Source organism: Carassius auratus, unplaced genomic scaffold (assembly GCF_003368295.1).
Source record: "Carassius auratus strain Wakin unplaced genomic scaffold, ASM336829v1 scaf_tig00020497, whole genome shotgun sequence".
NCBI classification, from domain to species: Eukaryota; Metazoa; Chordata; class Actinopteri; order Cypriniformes; family Cyprinidae; genus Carassius; species Carassius auratus.
This window is the reverse complement of record NW_020525033.1, coordinates 30866-49889: the sequence shown is the minus strand read 5'-3', so window position 1 is coordinate 49889 and position 19024 is coordinate 30866. Positions and strand designations below refer to the sequence as shown.

At 37.3% G+C, this 19024-nt stretch overlaps 1 protein-coding gene and 1 long non-coding RNA gene across 2 annotated transcripts; one reads left to right on the top strand and one right to left on the bottom strand.

Moving 5' to 3' along the window:
• Positions 1-4493: 4493 nt before the first annotated feature.
• Positions 4494-6902, bottom strand: LOC113076495 (serine/threonine-protein kinase Sgk1-like). The gene is made up of 7 exons (XM_026249186.1): positions 6798-6902; positions 6619-6656; positions 6478-6535; positions 6316-6399; positions 6097-6228; positions 4876-4988; positions 4494-4746 (listed from the first exon to the last, which is right to left on the bottom strand). Exons 1-7 carry the CDS (start codon positions 6861-6863, stop codon positions 4494-4496), a joined length of 744 nt encoding a protein of 247 aa, XP_026104971.1. The 5' UTR covers positions 6864-6902.
• A 7815-nt stretch (positions 6903-14717) lies between these two features.
• Positions 14718-18268, top strand: LOC113076497 (uncharacterized). Its single transcript, XR_003281192.1, has 3 exons — positions 14718-14772; positions 17891-18037; positions 18188-18268. It is a non-coding gene; the product is annotated as an uncharacterized LOC113076497 (long non-coding RNA).
• The last annotated feature ends 756 nt before the right edge of the window (positions 18269-19024 follow it).

The window sequence follows — 19024 nt, the reverse complement described above, 5'->3', positions numbered from 1 at the left end:
AACAAAAATAAAACTGACCGTTTTCATTATTAAAATATGACGATTTCGCCTTGAAACCCGTGTTTTGACTGCGACTGATACAACGCCCGCAACTCTAGTTTCCGAAATAGCTGCGCGGCGCTTGCAGTTCCACCCACCTCCTCCAGAGGGCGACGCTTCTGACAGCACTGACTGCACCACGCACTTCAACGAGGACCAAAATATGTATTTCTACACACGTATAATGCACATTTATGTGGGCTAGATATGTAAACAGACTCTCAATGACACACTTAAGCTACTTTGGTGGTTGTTAATAAAGGAAAACAATTAAAAGTAAAGTTAGACAAACAAGTTCAGCTTTTCCCTGTTTTAAAAGAATCTCTTGAAGTCTTTGATTTAAATGCGCGCGGATACCTGCGATGACAAGTTAAGCGCACATATCCACGATCAGTTAGTTTTCAAAAACAAATAATCTTTATTCAAGCCCGTTGCCATCCTTATACAACAGGCAATATTGTAATAACGTTCATGATCTGCCGTTCATCATAAATCAAAATTGCATCAAAACCCTAGACTGTACAGTAACGGCGCCACACAAACATCAACTAAAAGCTCGTCTGGTTTACTAAAAAACGTTTATTTTGATATTTCAAGTGATGACGGAGTTTATTCTTAGCATAAATAAAGTGCAATGCGCGAGCGCCCATTATTAGCATTCGACTGACACAAAATGGCGGAGCATAGCAAAGGGCGGCCGACACATTTAAAGTATGTCAATTATAACACTTCTCTGGTCTGCTTCACGTCGCTCGGACCTTCAACCAGCACGGGAAGGCCACGTGTACAACTTGTTTTATTAAAACGCAATGTTTTCCCCTCCGTCAACAAACTCCTTACTTTCCCCTTGTCCCGGAATGTCGTTAGCCCGACTGATGCTAGCTGTAACATTAGCAGGGCATCCTACAATAAACCAAACCAACAGTTTCACGCGCTTCTCCAAAAGAAAAACATTCCCAGAGGCACTCTGCTATTCATCCGTCTTTAAATATAACAACTCGGGTGCACGCAGACTTGAGGAAATAACGAATTGCATGCTTTTAATTTCTTCTGCACAAACTTGTCACTTCTATTTATCTTTACGGGTTTTAAACCTCGTTGAAAATATCCGCGTTGGTTGAAAAGTGTTAAACAAGAAACGCACTCTGTGTTCGTATCGCTGTTTACTGCGTAGGTGACGACATTAACGTCATTAGAGTTGTGACGTTCGCGAACGAACCGATTCTTTTGAACGGCTCATAATCATGAACGATGGGAGCCGAGTCGCGACTGGAGAGGAGCCGTTCTTTCTATCGTTCTTTTTTCCTATGCGTGTTCATACAAATGAGCTCCGCCAGGAGACAGAACAGTTATAGGGGGAGGGGCGCACCCAGCGCAGGCCAACCCTTTATAGCGTGATGATATTAGTTATTAGTTGTGCATGCATTTACATTGCATTTTGTGTTCATTTAAAACTTATTTTAAAATCATTAAAAATGTTCTTTTGTGATACTGTACTTGTATAGAAATTTTTCACTAAAAGCTGTTTTCCACAGACATTCATTGCAGCCCACTTTGTTATTGTTCATTGACTTGAAGGGGTTGATGTCCTATTTGCAAAGTTTACAGTAGTAATAGTATGTAGTATGTAGACATTTCCATTTTATTTATTCTAATTTTATCTACTTTAAAAAAAAAATAGTTTTCTATCAAAATGTTCTTGTGTGATAACAATGTTCTTGTGTGGAAGTGTTTGTAGTAAAAGCTGTTTTGCACAGAAATTCATTGCAGCCGGCTTCGTTTTTTATGTTTATTTGTGAGTAGGTATTGTATGAATAACATAAGTCAACGTAGTTTTACACACACACACACACACACACACTTTGTACTAAAGGTAAATCAAAATAATGATGTCACTGTCTAAGCAGAGGGATTTGTGCAACCCTATGGAATATAGTCCACACATGAGAAATGAGGTAACAATCAATATTTCAGAATAATTCAAACTCAGATATTGGTGTGTGATATCTGAGCTTTAATTATTTGACTAACAAATCTCACCTCATAATACCTCCCAGTGATTATTTCCAGGATAAACTGAGATGCTCCCAAGCTGGCTTCTTAAAACTGACTAAATATTTAAAAAGAGCCAAAAGAGCCATTCTTTTGAACGGCTCTTTGAAAGGAACGGATCGCGAAGATCCGGATCCCCTCAAAGAGCCATAAATCCCATCACTAAACGTCATATTTATTGATAAACGTGCAACTCACCTCGTTTCTCTCCTAACTCTTATTTAGAGCTGGATGGTGGCGTTACTGCGCATGCGCGGGTTCATATGTGTCTGTCCAACTTCTGCAGCCCTGATCAACTTCATAGCTACAGATGTGACATATGCTCTTAATGTAACACAGAATCAGAGGAACTGAGTCCGATGTGTCCTTAAATGACCCTAAAAGTGCGCGATACTCGTTTTATCGGTGCTTGTTGCTCTAAAACAATTGAAGGCCTTGATATTATATAGAAGGAAAATGGTTTTAATTTAATTCCGCTTTAAACAGAAACTGAGGACTCTGTTGTGCTCGATCGAGTTCGACAGTCGTTGAGTTTTAATAGTCTAAAGTGCGTGCTTATTGAAACGTCCCCATTTCAGAGCAGGGTTTTAATATATTTTTCAGTTTACAGTCATCGTAGTGGGGATCCTCTCTGATTTGGTTTCCTGTAACTATCACGTGTCCAGATTTTCTCCGCAAATCTCTTTTGAGGGGCTTACTTTGGTCATATGCATTAAATAGAGATGGGCAGAGCTTACTGATAAAATAACACCGCGTCAAGCTTTAAACTTAAGTTCATAATGTTTAAACTCAATGTTTCGACGGCCACAGCAAGTGTCGAAGAGGAAGACAGCAAAGATATCACAAGGTGGCGCTATGAGCTTAAAAGTGACTGTATTTTTTAGTTAGCACGTTGTCTGTAAAGTAGGTTTGAGGCAGGCAGCATGGCATTATAAAACAACGTGAAGCGGTCGCAGGTGATACATTTCAACGGTCTTTGGATGAAACTGCGTTAATTCGTGACCCAGATACTTCTTCGTGATTCGGGTCTCTATTTACAGTACTGCGCTTGTTCACAACTCTAAATTGTAGGCATATATAAATATATATATATTTTTTTTTAATAATTTGATTAAAACATGTCAACTGAGACATGGACCTTTCATAATAAAACACTCTTACGATTTGCTTAAACAAAAAAATTAGTTTCCACTAAAAAAAAATTGATTGACATTCTTTTACAGATCATTTGTTCAAAAACACGTACCAAAATACCATAATCTTAATACTTCACACAGTTGTAATTACATTGAGATTTAATATCCATTCCTTCTCACAACCTTTACAATCAAACATCTGATGCAACCTGTAGTCTCACTTCATGTCATCACAGTTATTGTCAGAACATCACTAATCGTTGTATTTCAGTACATATATATATATTTATTATTAAATAGGGCTAAAAAATGAATTAAATAACATGAATGTTAGGAAAACACAGTCATGTTTGATAGAAAATTTGTAGTCATGTGCAAAAGCATTGGTCCGGCTAACACAAAAATGAACTGTGCTTCAGTGTTTGCGTTTAAAAACATGTTCAGACAAAATGTCTATTCTGTCTTAATGTCCACGAGTCAGCGGGAGAATGTTTTCACTGATGTAGTTGAAGCCAGGAAAGGTTGCTCCGTATTCCTGACATGCTCCTAACGACTGCGGAACAGGAAGTCCTGTAAACCGAGGGTCGATGTTTGTGAGGTCACCAGGACCAGACTGAAATACAGACATGTGATCAGACAGAAACTATTTACTGTACATGTTATCTATATGAAATCATCTAATTTGTAAGCACATTGTTTAAACTCAACTTTGTTTCTTATATGGAACACAAAATAAGATATTTTGAAGAATGTCTTTGCCCATGTAGTTTGGACACCATTGACATTTCATGTGGACTAAAAACCTCAGACATGTTTCAAAATATTTTTTTTGTGTGTTTCAGAGAAGAAAAAGTCATACTGGTTTTAGTGCAAATGTTCAATGTTAGGTGAACAATCCTTTTAACAACAACAACAAAAAAAACTCACCAATAAGGGAACTTAAGGAGGAGGAATTTTCTTTGCAACAAGTTCATCCCAATTAATAGACAAGAAGAAAGGATGAGACTGCAGCTCGGTCTAAAAGCCAAAAAAGGGCAAAATGACATTTAGCCACTCACAAGACAAATGATTTTCAGATTGCTTGTGTGTGTGTGTGTGTGTGTGTGTGTGTGTGTGTGTGCTTGTTGGGTTACCAGGTCACGTTTTGCTCCTAGTCTCTTGGCCCTGTCCCTGTTTAGCAGTCTCTTCAGCAGATCTCTGGCTCCACTAGAGGCTGGAATGAGAAAGAGTGTGCGTAAAACAAACCTGACTACCTGTATTGTTTATTTATATTAGCATTAATTCAGTGGGTTTGTTTACCAAGCCATAGAGCATTTCATGAAGGACAGCTCCCAAACCCCACCAGTCCACAGTCCTGTCGTACTCCTTCTGCAGGAGAACCTCAGGTGCCAAGTACTCTGGCGTTCCACAAAACGTTGTGGTGGTGCCACGTCTACTCATTCCCTCCTTACACAAGCCGAAGTCGGTCAGAACCACATGACCTGCAGAATCCAGCAGAATGTTTTCTGGTTTCAGGTCCCTGTGAGCATGTGAGAGAGATGGATTACTGTAAATCTGCTGAAAGTTAGTGTTCATTTTGTTCTCACTAAGCACATATGAATGGGCTTATCTGCATTATAGAGGCACAGATATTTCAGAATGTCGGTACCTATAGACAATCTTCAGGGAGTGTAAGTATCCTAAAGCACATGCCATCTCAGCAGCATAAAATCTGGCTCTGGGTTCTCCAAAGACCCCCTCTCTCTGCAAATGGTAAAAGAGCTGCAAAAAATGAAAAAGTCAATCATTCATAAATGCAAATCAGTATTATTTGGATTTGCCAAAAGCACATAAATAATGTAAAGTCATCCTGCGGCCTACTGGTTGAAAACGACTGCATTAAAAGTTCGATTTCAGTCAGACTAAATCAATGATTAATTAAGTCCTTAAAGCTGCAGTAGGGAACTTTTGTAAATATAATTTTTTTTACATATTTGTTAAACCTGTCATCATGTCCTGACAGTAGAATATGAGACAGATAATCTGTGAAAAAATCAAGCTCCTCTGGCTCCTCCCAGTGGTCCTATTGCCATTTGCAGAAATTCATCCGCTCCCGGTAAGAAACAACCAATCAGAGCTGCGGTCCGTAACTTTGTTTGTGTTCAAAATGTAGAAAAATGTATATAATAAGTGAGTACACCATGAATCCATTTTCCAAACCGTGTTTTTGGCTTGTCCTGAATCACTAGGGTACATCTATAATAAGTGTCTATATTCGGACTATTTTAGATTGCTTCCGGGGTACCGCGGCGGAGTAACCCAGTACCGTTGTGATTCTTCATAGACATAAACAGAGAGAAGTAGTTCCGGCTACAATGTTCTTCCGCAAGACGCAAGCAGTTCTGTTTATTAACCGCTAGAGCGTCAAAAATTCCCTACCGCAGCTTTAATGTCCTGTAAATGCTTTGGTTCTGAAGTTGTCCTAGTCTAGTTTTCCGAAGATGGACTAACGGACCTAGATAATGCGACCGTAGTTTGACTTTGTCCACTACAATTGGCCTTGTTTTGTCTTTTCTCCTAACAGAGGCGATGTGCAACTTTTCAATTCGATATTCAATCACACATTGTGTCCTGTATTTGTCATGTATGTTTAAATCCTCTTACTGATGTCTGACCTGAATTCATCACCATAAACAAGTTCAAATTCAAAGCTGTGTGTACTTGATTGTGTATGTGTACCTAGAAGTGAGATGACTCTGACAAAAAAATCCTTTCGGGAAAGTCCTCATCTGAAAACATGGTATAAAAGTAAAGTATATAAAGTTTGTTTGTTTTTATAAGGTGTGGGTTAGGGTTAGGTTATTTTAGATGGCCATCTAAATAAACATACCTCTCCTCCACATGCATAGTCCAGCACAAGATAGAGACTGTCCTTAGTCTGAAAACTGAAGTGGAGCTTCACCAGGAATGGATGATTAAGAGTCTTTAACAACACTCTGTGCTCACACATGACATTTCTTTCCTGTATGAAAAACATCACGGTGAATACACACAGACTCATTATTAGTCAAATAATTACTCACACTTATATTCATACAGTCATAGTCACCTCCTTCCTTGTTAAGATGATGTGTTTCTTTAGAACTTTGACTGCGTAATATCTGCCATTCTCTCTTTGTGTGGCCAAGAACACCTGAATACAGACAATCAAAGAAAGGTTCAAACAATATTCAAAGAAATACAAAGCAGACTGAGCATCTAAATATAATACCTTGCCAAAGCTTCCTGTCCCGATCACCTTCAAGTAGTCAAAATCAGCAACAGAAACCCTAAAATCATGTTGAAATAAATATTTATGTGTAATTGTATATGTTTCTGTCTATATAGCTTGATATCTGAGCACCCCGTTTACCGAGACTGTGACTCCTCTGGTTGTGGATTACTGTAAACCTGAAAGAGAGAGAGAGATTCAGAAGCTTACTCCAGTGACATGAAACCACAGCACACTTCACTTAACTTGATTTTAATTGTTGTGGGTTATTGTAGGTTTTTTTTGTCTTATTATTATTATTATTTATTAACTTGTTGGACCTTAGGAAGAATAGCTGCTGCTCCATCAGCTTCAGAAAGACTACCCTCAGGTCGCAAGAAATCCATCCTGGAATGAGAGAAACCATATCAGAGAAAGTATTTTCACCTAAAACTGCCTCAAAGTCATCCAACACCTATGTAATAGCACTTGGCTACTGGTTTCACTTTGGAATGTAACTAGAAGTAGGTCATGGTCTTAAAAGTACACTGGTGGTCAATCTGTAATGACATTGTAGTGCAAAAAACCTACGTCATTCATGATTTTTCTGCTGATCTTTGCAGAAATAATCAAATAATGAATATTGGTTGCTCGACAATAACCTCGGCCTCTCACCGAGTACTATGACAGGACACACATTTATTTTTAAAAGTCTTCCGAATTCTTCTGAAAGTCATTGTACAACACGCACTTTACCATCATTGGTTCATGTCACAGGGCTCTCAAGTTTTGAACTGAGTTCAGAGTGAGATTTTGGCGGCGGCCGCGATGGCGGCAGACGGTTGATTGGGACAGGTGTCTGATTTCATAAATGACACATATTCTTACAAATAAAATAATATTTAATTCAGCATTTGTGTGTGTGTGTATGTGTGTGTGTGTGAGAGAGAGAGAAAATAATCAGTGTTGTTTATTGTAGGTGTTGGTACTTGGTAGCTGGTTTTGAGGCCAGGGGTTGGTGGCTCCCATTTGGAGCACTGTGGTTCCAGGCCAGCCATGTTTACTATCATGATGGATGACAAGGTTCCATCAAGTGCTAAACTGTTCCTGGTTTTGGCCTTGTTTAATCCCACCATGAAGAAAACCCTCTCAGCATAGGCATTTGAATGAGCACTAACACCAATGCAGCTTTTTAGAAATCCTCCCTGCTTATGTCCCTCACACCTTGATGGACACAGGAGTTTTCGTCTGCAGACTATGCACCAGTAAAAAGAGCTAGTGGTTGCCTTTGTGATGAATGGCCATCGGGTTAACCACTCCTTCTTAAAGAAACACATAGGTGGTTGCTCTACTTAACCCTCTCTTTTTCCCTGTTTCCAGTGGGTTCACTGTCCACTGTTTCCTCAGTCTCTTCCATGGACCCATCCTCTACTGGCACCCTAATTGCCTCCTCCACTGTCTTCTCCACAGTCTCCTCCTCTGACCTAGCCACCTTTTTAGCTTAGGCAAAACGTTTTCAAAATGGGGACCAGGAAGTTGTGCAGTAAAAATAAAAGGAAAGAAAAAACTAAAAATAATCCAAACTACTGCCATACAATTATTATGGATAGCCCTATTATAGAAGTCTCTTATATAAAAATGTCAGAGTATCCCTGCATCCTCTTCAACGTATAACGTTATAAAAAATAATAGTGGGCTAATAATAGGCGCAAAAGCTACGGCCGACCACGTACGATGGCCAAAATTGCGTGGGGGTCGGGGTCATAATAATCATCAGACCAAAACATATCTTAGATTGTCTTGTCAAGTCAATGGAGTTGGACAAAACTGGGAGGGGGGGGGGTCACATCATATATGTCTGAACACATATATTCCCCAGCAATGGTGAGATGACTTACTGTACTCATAGGACGCTTACTGTCCTCTTCTGTAAACCGTTTCGTTACCTACTTCAGCGAGAGTCTGAATCTGTTTTGAGCACGAGCCTGTGAAAATCTTATCCAGATACAGCAATGCTATTTTCTGATTGTCTGATCGGTAGCAATATATTTTTTTTATTTGATTAGCTGGTGCGTGTCAGGGCCTTCGGGAAACTCACTGTTTAAAAAATAGCGCCGCAACTTGGTGGGCATTATTATCCTCGTAATGTCTCTGCGTGAGAAATACAAGGTGTGGCGTGTGAGCATGTGAACGAGTTGAAATGCGTGGGTCTCACGCCCAATGCGTGAGACTTGGGAGCCCTGATGTCATAATGTGGTTGACCTATGGTTAGAGGGTTTCATAACCGTTCTTGGATAGCTAGGCCTAACTATATCCTACTTTTTGATACTTAAGAGGGAACCCTCATAAACCTGTCTAGGCTCTCGATAAATTAAAAGTTCTCTTATTGCCATGTTGACATGTTACTCTCTCAGTCAGCCAACTTTACAGGTTACATAACAGAGATGCCTGCTTGTCACCAGCCAAATGCACATATGTAAACATACAGAAACATTAATGCTCATGTATTTGACATTAATGCTAGAAAAGTAGCATTATAATGTCTCTTAACAGTCTCAGTGCAAGGACAACAACAAGATAACAAGCACAGATTGTTAAACTTGCATACAGAGGTATAACACTAAAGAATGGTTTATGTACTGTAATATGAAGCATGAAAAACAAGATTAAGTGATAGATTATTATGTTAGATTGACACTAGGCTAGATTACACAAGGGAAGTGAAAATCAGAGAAGAGATGTGTGAAGACTGTCAAGACGGTTTTGTCATACTATTTATGATATGCAAGTTAGGGTTCATTTCAGTGTCAGTTTAAAATAACTTTTGACCTTTGAAATGGGGAACCTCTGCTGTCTCTCAATCTTGAAAGGAAGTTAATAACATTTTATATTTATACAGCGCAGCGCCGTCTAATTCTTGATTCTGATTTATCAGTCGCTGCATTCAGCAGACAAATATATTTTGCAACACTTTATGACTGACCACTTTGAAAATCAGTCTCCCCAGTGAAAGCAAGAAGATAAATTGAGAGTACTTAAAATAAAAGAAGACATTGCATTACATTAATGTATAATAAAACTGCTGCAGTGTTTTTTCCGGTTGATAGACCAGTTGTTTTCTTTGCTCTATTCTATATTTATTAAATATTCTTATTTAACTTTATATACTTTTTATATATTAAACAGATACAATTTAATATTATCATTTTTAATATTCATATTTTGTGTGTACCGCCCCAATGTCTAAAGGTACCTACCTTTTTATCTGAAAGTATGTGATCCACAATATAAGAGACATCCCTGTCTATAGTCACATTGCATGCCTGAAACCCAAAACAAATATAACTGAAACAAATATTTAACATGTTTTTCTTTAATAATCCATTGGTATTTTTAATATGTGTGAAACGATTTAATTGCCTTGTACTCGCTTTGAAATATCACAGAGGTGGTCAACACAGGATGATTTATTAAGGCTATACATTTCAAGGAATCCACTGATCTCTCTGATGTCACAGAAGGTTGGGGGTATAGAGAAATCTATATTTGGCAATCAGAAGATTAAGGAACAGTTAGCCCTGATTAATTTCTGAATCAGAAAGTTGACACTGGGAACACCCCCCCCCCATGTATCTTTGTCAAATTACCTAATGGTTTCTCATTGGGAGACACAATTAACAATCTAGAAACAAACTGTGACTAATTTGGTGGCCACCCACATGCATTTGTCAGAACTAATGAGATATAACACTGTAGCTGTGGCACATCCCAAATCAATTTAATGCCTGATCTCAGCAATATGAGGTGCCTCATTTAAGTGGTTATAAACACGTTGTCAAATTTTATTACACTAATACATTTGAATAAGACCCTTAATAACATCATTGATTTAAAAAAAATAAATAAATCCAATCTGCTTGTCTTGTCACAAGAACACTGGGGGCTGGTTTCATAAACTGTTTAGACTAGTCTTAAAAAGATCTAGTCATCAAAATTAGTTTCTTTAAGACTGATAACTTTTTTTAAATTAGTTATGAAAAGGTAGATTGGTCGTATTTGTATTGGAAAAGTAAGACTGAGTTCCGCTTAGCAACTAGTTGGTCAAACTAGTTCTTAAGACACAGTCTTAACATGGTGAGTTTATGCAACTGGCCCAAGAAACACAGTAGCCGCATTTCACTGTTGGGCCAGTGTGAGCCAGTGTGAGCCAGTGCTTCAAACGGGCCAGGTGGGGCTAATAGCCTCTGACTTGTAGCACCGAGGCCAAAATAGTGCAGCGTTTCCACTGTCGGGCAAGAAGCTCCGCTGCGCTTCACTAAAACCCACCCTTTACACGCCTCTCAGGAACCACGTTACGCAACCCCATCATTTCACAGTCAAAGAGAAGTTATCAGAAAACTAATAAGAAATAATTCACTGGAACTAGCGCGATCACATGAACACGATAAAAGAGGCCGTTTGTCTGCATGCTTTGTTAAATATTTAAATAAAAAGGAATCAAAAAAGGAATAAAATTTTACTATAATAAGGGATAACCTACACTGATCATAATGAATTAATTTATCAGGATTGAAAATAATTTACAGAGAAATTGCGTTATGAACATAACCTGCTTATTCCATGGAATCTATTCCTATTTATTTGTAGTTACAATAGCATATAAATTTTTTTTAGAAAGAATGATCATTAGCTTACTATAATTTTATACTATGCAAAAGCTCCCGAACAAAAACCATTATTATATTTTTATGACATGGCAACGCGGAGCTAAACTTTCGAGATGAGACTTCAGACAGATAAAATATGTTACTAAATAAATACATAGATAGAGAATAAGAAGCTGACGTCTGATTTCTCCAGTGGTCATATTTACCATGTTTACTATGCTAATGCCTAGCGTGAAAAGTCTTTTGCATCGCTTATAAATATTTCTGCCGTGTTTGGTGATTATAATCTACATCGGCTCAAGTTATTTCAAACACTCCTGCTGACTGAAAGTGAGTTTTGAGCTCAACTTATTTTAAAAGTTTTTAATGCTAGTGTAAGCTGTAAGCATTCTGAAATTATCCACTCATCTAGCCCCAGCTGGCCCGCTTTGGCCCAAGGTTTTCGTCGGGCAAAAAATCCCTGGCTGTTGGCCCCGAGGAAGCACTGACGAGGCACAATCAAGCCCCGGAAGTGACAGTGGAAATGCGACTGGCCCTGGCACCAGTAGCGGTTTTAGGCACGGGCGAACCGGGCAGCCGCCCGGGGCGTCATTTTTTCGTGACACATTGGGGGCGGCAGCACGAGCAGAAAAACAAAAAATCCACTGTGTCACGAAGCGGTTTTTCGTCATTTATATAATTTCACTGTGTGTGGAATTGGCAAATTGGCGCTCCCTGCAGCTGCCGGCGCCCCTGATACTGAAGCATTGTGTTGTGTGAGAAGTCAAGTGTAAAAAGGGGAGTGGGGCGAGAGGCGCGTGCGAGATTTCACCTCTGGGTCTCTCTCAAATGGAACGGACAGGGCGGGGGTGGACGGGGACGGGGGATCCACACTAGTAAAATAATTAATAATAGGCTAAAGTCAGTCACACACCTCGACTTTCTTCCAAATAACGCACATTTCATTCATAATGTTATAATACAGGCCTATAGTTCCTGCAAATGAAACTAGGTAGGTAATACAAAACGATTGTGCGGTCATCAAGGTGAATTGGTTTAGTCTTGACTTCTGGTCGTGAGTGACAGTTGGGGGGATGGGAAATCTGTTGATTGTCGAGTGCCAAATAAACAGAGATGGAGAAGAAAAGGTCAAAGCCAGGTGCCCAATTTCGAAAAAAAAGAAAAGAAGAAGAGGAGAAACGAGCAAAAGATAAAGGTATGCAACTATTGTCTCTGTATGATTACAGTATCCATTTCATGAATGAAGGGCTAATGTTAATTGGTGGTGGGTATAACCATAGACATATAAATAGCTAGACGCCTCATTGGCCGCTAGACCGCACGTCAACTTCGCCGCCATATTGAAGCGGGCAACTCTCACATCAGTACAGAAGAAAACATACCTAACTCATCGACAGATTGGACACCTACAAACCGTCACACGATAATAAAAACAGAATTCGGGGTGTTATCTTTCACAGGTAAGACTCAGCTGTTCTTTCTCGATGTTTTTTGGTCATTTTTAACATTATGTTGACAGCTTAATTAACCACCAGTGTCAGACTATTAATAATAGCTAGCGATATCGCTAGCGTAGTTAGCAGTGAAAGCTGAGACTTTATAAGAATTCAAAGTTTAAATGAATTCTTATTATGTTTTAACTTATATTGCCGTTTATATAATAAACTAATTATGAGCACAATACAGAGTGAGCCCTTTGACTGTCTAGATTAATGATGGAGCTAAAGCTTCTCTCTTTAATTTCACTACCGTTACTTTGTTTACAAAGATTAAGTGGTAACACTTTAGAATACTAGTCCTTTAGTTAATGTTAGTTAATTCATTAACGAACATGAACAAACAATGAACAATACATTTATTACTGTATTTATTAATCTTTGTTCATGTTAGTTAATGAAAATACAGTTTTTCATTGTTAGTTCATGCTAATTCTGAGTGCATTAATGTTAACAAGCACAACTTTTGATTTATATAATGCATTAGTAAATGTTGAAATGAAAATCAACTAAAATTAATAAATGTTGTAGAAGGATTGTTCTTTATTAGATCATTTAAACTAAAGTAGTTAACTAATATTAACTAATAGAGCGTTATTCAAAAGTGTTACCGATTAAGTTTATCATCACTTGATTATAAGGATTTCATTGCTTTTCATAAAACTGTGAACTGATTCTATGTATTCTTTTTTTCTTCCCTTTTAGCCATTTGCAAACAGGACAAGGACAGTCTTAAGGAAAGCTGTTCTCAGAGACGAGACTATACCTCCCTAGACTAGTGTTGTGTTTGTACTAAACCCAGAGCAGCCCTGAATGAATCGACAGAATGACCAGCTCATATTCTAATACTATAGACTACATTTAAAAAGCTTTGCACAGGCTGTTTAATACTGATAATGTACTGCGTGTGTCTTTACACAAAAACTACATGATGTTAATAGCCTAGAAATGAAAAACACCAGCTGCAATATCATGATAAACTCATTGTGATGTTGTTATAATGATTATTAATTTTGATTAATATAAAGTTTTTTGAGGGGAGCATCTCATATTCTGGTCTGTGATAAACATAACTATACTTTGAGATTTTGTTGTGCAAGGTAAACCTCACACACTCACACCCAAACATTCATATGTGTTAACATACATGGAAAAATAAATCACTGTTTCAAAATGTGTGTTTTCTGCATGAGTGTGTGTAATGTGCATTATAGAACACACACACACACACACATATATATATATATATATATATATATATATATATATATATATATATGTGTGTGTGTGTGTGTGTGTGTGTGTGTGTACGTGTAGGCCTATATATTATACTTAAGGAGCTCATTAAACACAATTTGGAACTCGTCCACATTTGTTTAGTATTGTGTCTTAATTTGATTAATAATTATTACACAAATAATATTTTAAAATTACATTCCAAAATTTTATATTTTACTCTTTAATTTACTATTAATTTATTCTTCATTTTTGTATTTTCTGTATTATTCTACCCTTTATATTACATATTATTCTTGCTATTGTTAACCATTTGTTGTTCAGTTATTTATTATGGTATTATTCATATTATACATATAATTTTATGCTATTATAAATCTATTATATCACATATGTTATTGCACCGTTGTACTTGCTTTTCATATTATTCACTTTACTTTAAGTTGTACTATATATAAATTTTAATATAACATATCACTTTTACCAGTGGTGGACAGTAACGGAGTAGCTTTACTTCGTTACTGTACTTAAGTACATTTTTCAAGTATCTGTACTTTACTGGAGTAGTTTTATTTTGAGCAACTTTTACTTTTACTTCACTACATTCCAAAGCATAAAATCGTACTTTTTACTTCACTACATTTCATAAAACATATCGTTACTCCCTATAATATATCACGTGCTCCGACACGCAGAAGCGGTGTCTGATTCATTATGAACGAACTGAATCTTTTCAAAATAAACTTTAAAATCGGATCGCGAATCACACCAAACGATTCGTTTACGAATTAGAATGATCCGATTGCAGCTGTTCTGGAGTCGACCACTCACTGATTCAAATGAACCGTTTAGTGCGAGTCCCCAGAAGTAAGAACCGGGAGATCTTGTGAGCGCGCGTGCGTCTGACGTTGCTAAAAGTAAGTTATTAATGTCGAAATTTTGGATTAATTCTTGTAACTGAAAATCATATTTAGGTCAAAACTGTCAGTTGTTTGGAAACTAAATCCGTTGTAAAGAGTGATCTATTTAAGCCCACTCAAATGCTCGAGTGCAGACGATGCAGACACATCAATTCTAGGTAAAAAACAACAACAACAAAAAACCCATAAAATAACATTAAGTACAATAACTCGTGCACGTTCAAATTCACCGCTGCCGTAATGTTAACAGTTTTATTAAAATGTCCTATGTTACGTCTGTTTTTATATTGTTTATCGACAGTAACGTTATACATATGTATATTGTTTGGATTAAATAGACGAGTAGACAGACATGAATGTTCATCGTACTGAAAATAAGTAAATATTGTTAGCTGATGCTAACTGTCTAGCTAACAAGCTTGTTGGTGCTAAATTGATGTAATTTTTATAAATAATGTCCAAATATTTTTATTCAGCCACCTATATATATATATATATATATATAGAGAGAGAGAGAGAGAGAGAGAGAGAGAGAGAGAGATTACATCTGGGTAGAAAAGAAAGGATGTGATGTTCAGAACATGGTAACTACAGTAATTATTTAAGTGGGAAGAGATTCACCCTGTTTGGCCAGGGTAGTTTTTAAACCATAGACAAGGTTTGAGAAGGAAAAAATCATAATGAAAATATAATTATATTTTCCTTAATGTTCTTCCTAACTTCAGGCCTTATTATCATGTCATATATACAGTACAGACCAAAAGTTTGGACACACCTTCTCATTTAAAGAGTTTTCTTTATTTTCATGACTATGAAGATTGTAGATTCACACTGAAGGCATCAAAACTATGAATTAACACATGTGGAATTATATACATTTCAAAAAAGTGTGAAACAACTGAAAATATGTCATATTGCAGGTTCTTCAAAAAAGCCACCTTTTGCTTTGATTACTGCTTTGCACACTCTTGGCATTCTCTTGATGAGCTTCAAGAAGTAGTCGCCTGAAATGGTCTTCCAACAGTCTTGAAGGAGTTCTCCGAGAGATGCTTAGCACTTGTTGGTTCTTTTGCCTTCAGTCTGCGGTCCAGCTCACCCCTAAACCATCTGGATTGGGTTCAGGTCCGGTGACTGTGGAGGCCAGGTCATCACTCTCCTTCTTGCTCAAATAGCACTTGATGCCTTGAGTGAGACTCTACAATTTTCATAGTCATGAAAATAAAGAAAACTCTTTGTATGAGAAGGTGTGTCCAAACTTTTGGTCTTTACTGTAACTTTGATATTCTGTAAAACAACAAACTTTAAAATACTTTTTTCTTACTGGTGAAAATCAGATGGTCATCTCTGTTTTCTCTCAGGTACATCACAGTGTAAGCTTCACAGTGAACATTACTCTCATCAGCGTAGTCCATATCAACAACAAAAATATATCTTGACTCCATATAGTGGTTATTTTGAAAAAATCCCAGGTATTTTGAGCAGTAGGATTATAAAAAGAATATGTGCTAATATAAAATTAAATTAAGTAGCCTATATAAAATTGCAAACATCTATCTTGCAGTACTTTTTTACTTAAGTACATAAAAACTCCAGTACTTTTGTACTTTCACTTGAGTAAAATTGAAAAAGGAGTACTTTTACTTTTACTGGAGTAATATTTTACCATATGTATCTGTACTTTTACTCAAGTACTTGATTTGTGTACTTCGTCCACCACTGACTTTTACTATATTTCTACTGTGCACTGTATCAGTGCAGATTTTCATTTTCACTGGATCCATAGCCTCTTGTTGTGGAGTTCCTCTGTAGGCTATATTGTGTCACTTTTTGATTTGTATATACTTGTTTTATTAAATTTTCTCAATAGTAAATTATTAGCGTTTAAAGATGTATTACTTAGATTTTATCACAGAATTTCAAAGGGAATGAGCTGTGTTCTGACCTGAGACACGAAAGAGAGAAAAAAAGAAAGGAAAATGTTGGGATTGAACACAGAGAAAGCAATAAAACAACTACATTTCATTTAATGTATATTCAAATTACATTACATGCATATGTCACAGTTATACTAAATTAACATTAGAATTGTAAACCGAAAATAATCAACGAAATCAACAAGTGAGACAAATGTGAGCTTTCACAATTCCTTACGAAAATTAATAATTTTCCAAACTTAACTAAATAACTGGAGGCAAAGTTTTTTTTTAACTGCACGTAGATCACAAGCTTGAAATCGGTTGATAAATGTGAACGTTATCGTGTTTTTATTCAGAAAAAACCGCAGCTCCCCGTTTACTTCCATGTATTTTTAAGGCAGTCTTGCCCTCACTAACATGGCGGACGCGTTGACGTATCGCAGCGACGGCTCAGAGCGACCAATGAGGCGTCTAGTTATTTATATGTCTATGGGTATAACTCTTTGTTAGCCTTTTTGCTATGATGCTTGTTATGCTTATACAACAATAATTTGGTTTCAACTCAATCACGAGATCTAATTTATAATATTGTGCTTTGCAATAAAACTGTTAAAAGTTCAGTTATCATTTCCATCAGTTGGTTTAACATTAGGCCCTGTAAATAACCAACGACATTTTATTTGCTACACAGTATGCTAAGTATAGTTTCCTAAGTATAGTTTTACAAGTCATAACTAAAAGTGTGTCACGCGTATAATTTGAGGCAGTAACCTAATGGCACCTCCATGAAAGTTAGATTGATATACAAATTTTGGTTGAAAAATATCCTGAAACCCAAAAAGTTTTTGTTTTTGCCTATACATATAATTTAAAGTCATTTTATTTTTTTAAACAACTGAGTCCCAGTGACCATAGCATAACGTGAATAAAATATAATTTTTCAATGTATTTTTTTTTACTATTTGTTTCTATGCTCTAAACAATGTGATGACATGGGGGGAAAAAATAAAATAAATAAATGTTTTTTTTTCCGGGTCTAGGAGGATATAGCGTGTAATGACAGACATTTAGTGTGTAAGAGCATGTTTATGTAACCCTTCTATTATGTTTTGAGTCAATTTGACCCCAGGCTGTTTTAGCTTTATAAAACATTATCCTATGGTCTTTTGATTTCAAATGCAGTTAAATTGCAATTTCAGGGGCACTTCTAAAAAATTTTGGAGCATCCTCTGCCACTGGTCAGGATGAGCCAACCACCTCCTTCGCTACACATATGTCTCCACAAATATCTGATATTGAGGATGAAGACCTCTTTGCCTCTACTTCTACCCAGCATGAGCTTTCAGGTGTGCATATCGTGTGTGTGTGTGTGTGTGTGTGGGCTACAAGACAACTGCAATTTAATGTAATTTTAATATTTCTGATAATTTATGAGTAGGACTGTGTTTTTTCACTGCTTTGTGTTTTGAGTAATATGCCAATATGCTGTCTGATAGAAATGCCTGGAGCTAAACCCCCACTGAGCCCCACTGGCCCTCACATCTGACTGACAGGATTCGGACTGAGCTGGTTCACAGAAGACCAAGTAAAGTGCCACCTGACTTTGTTTTCCGTAGGAATGAGAGTAATGGGAGAAGTTGCCACCACTAATATTTTAAGAAGACATTAGTAAGTGGTGAAAAGATGGCAAGAAGTTGGCTGATTTATTCAATTAAGAACAACAGCCTCTTTTGCTTCTGCTGCAAATTGTTTTCCAAGAGGAACATCAATTTAACAAGTGCAGGAATGGCAAATTGGAAACATGCATGCAATGATCTCACATCATATGAAAACAGTTGTTATAATAAAATATTGCTGTTCGTGCAGAACTTTGTTTGCTTTTTTTGTGTGTGTGTGTGTGTGGGGGGGGGGGGCGGGGGCGCTCGAAAGGGGTCTCGCCCAGGGTGTATTTCAATGTAGAACCGCCACTGCCTGGCACGCACTAGCATGCCCGCTTTTTGGCCCGACAGTGCAAACGCGGCTATTGTTGTTAAATGTTAATGTTTAATTTCTTAAAATCTCTTGGATAAAAGACAGAGAGAAAAAAAAACATGGCTTGAATAGTGCAAACAAAGTTACTTAACATTTTTGATTCACAAGTTGCCCATCCAGTCCTGATGGTTAATATTAAACAAACTTGGCTTGCTGTACTTGATAGAGGCTCGAACCCAAGGCTTGGCTTTACCTCTGAAATCAAACCCCCATTGCAGTACTGCATAGAAGTAGAATAATGGTACTAAATAGAGGAGGAGATGGAGCGGTGGAGAGTTGCCAGAAGAATTGTCACTGGGATG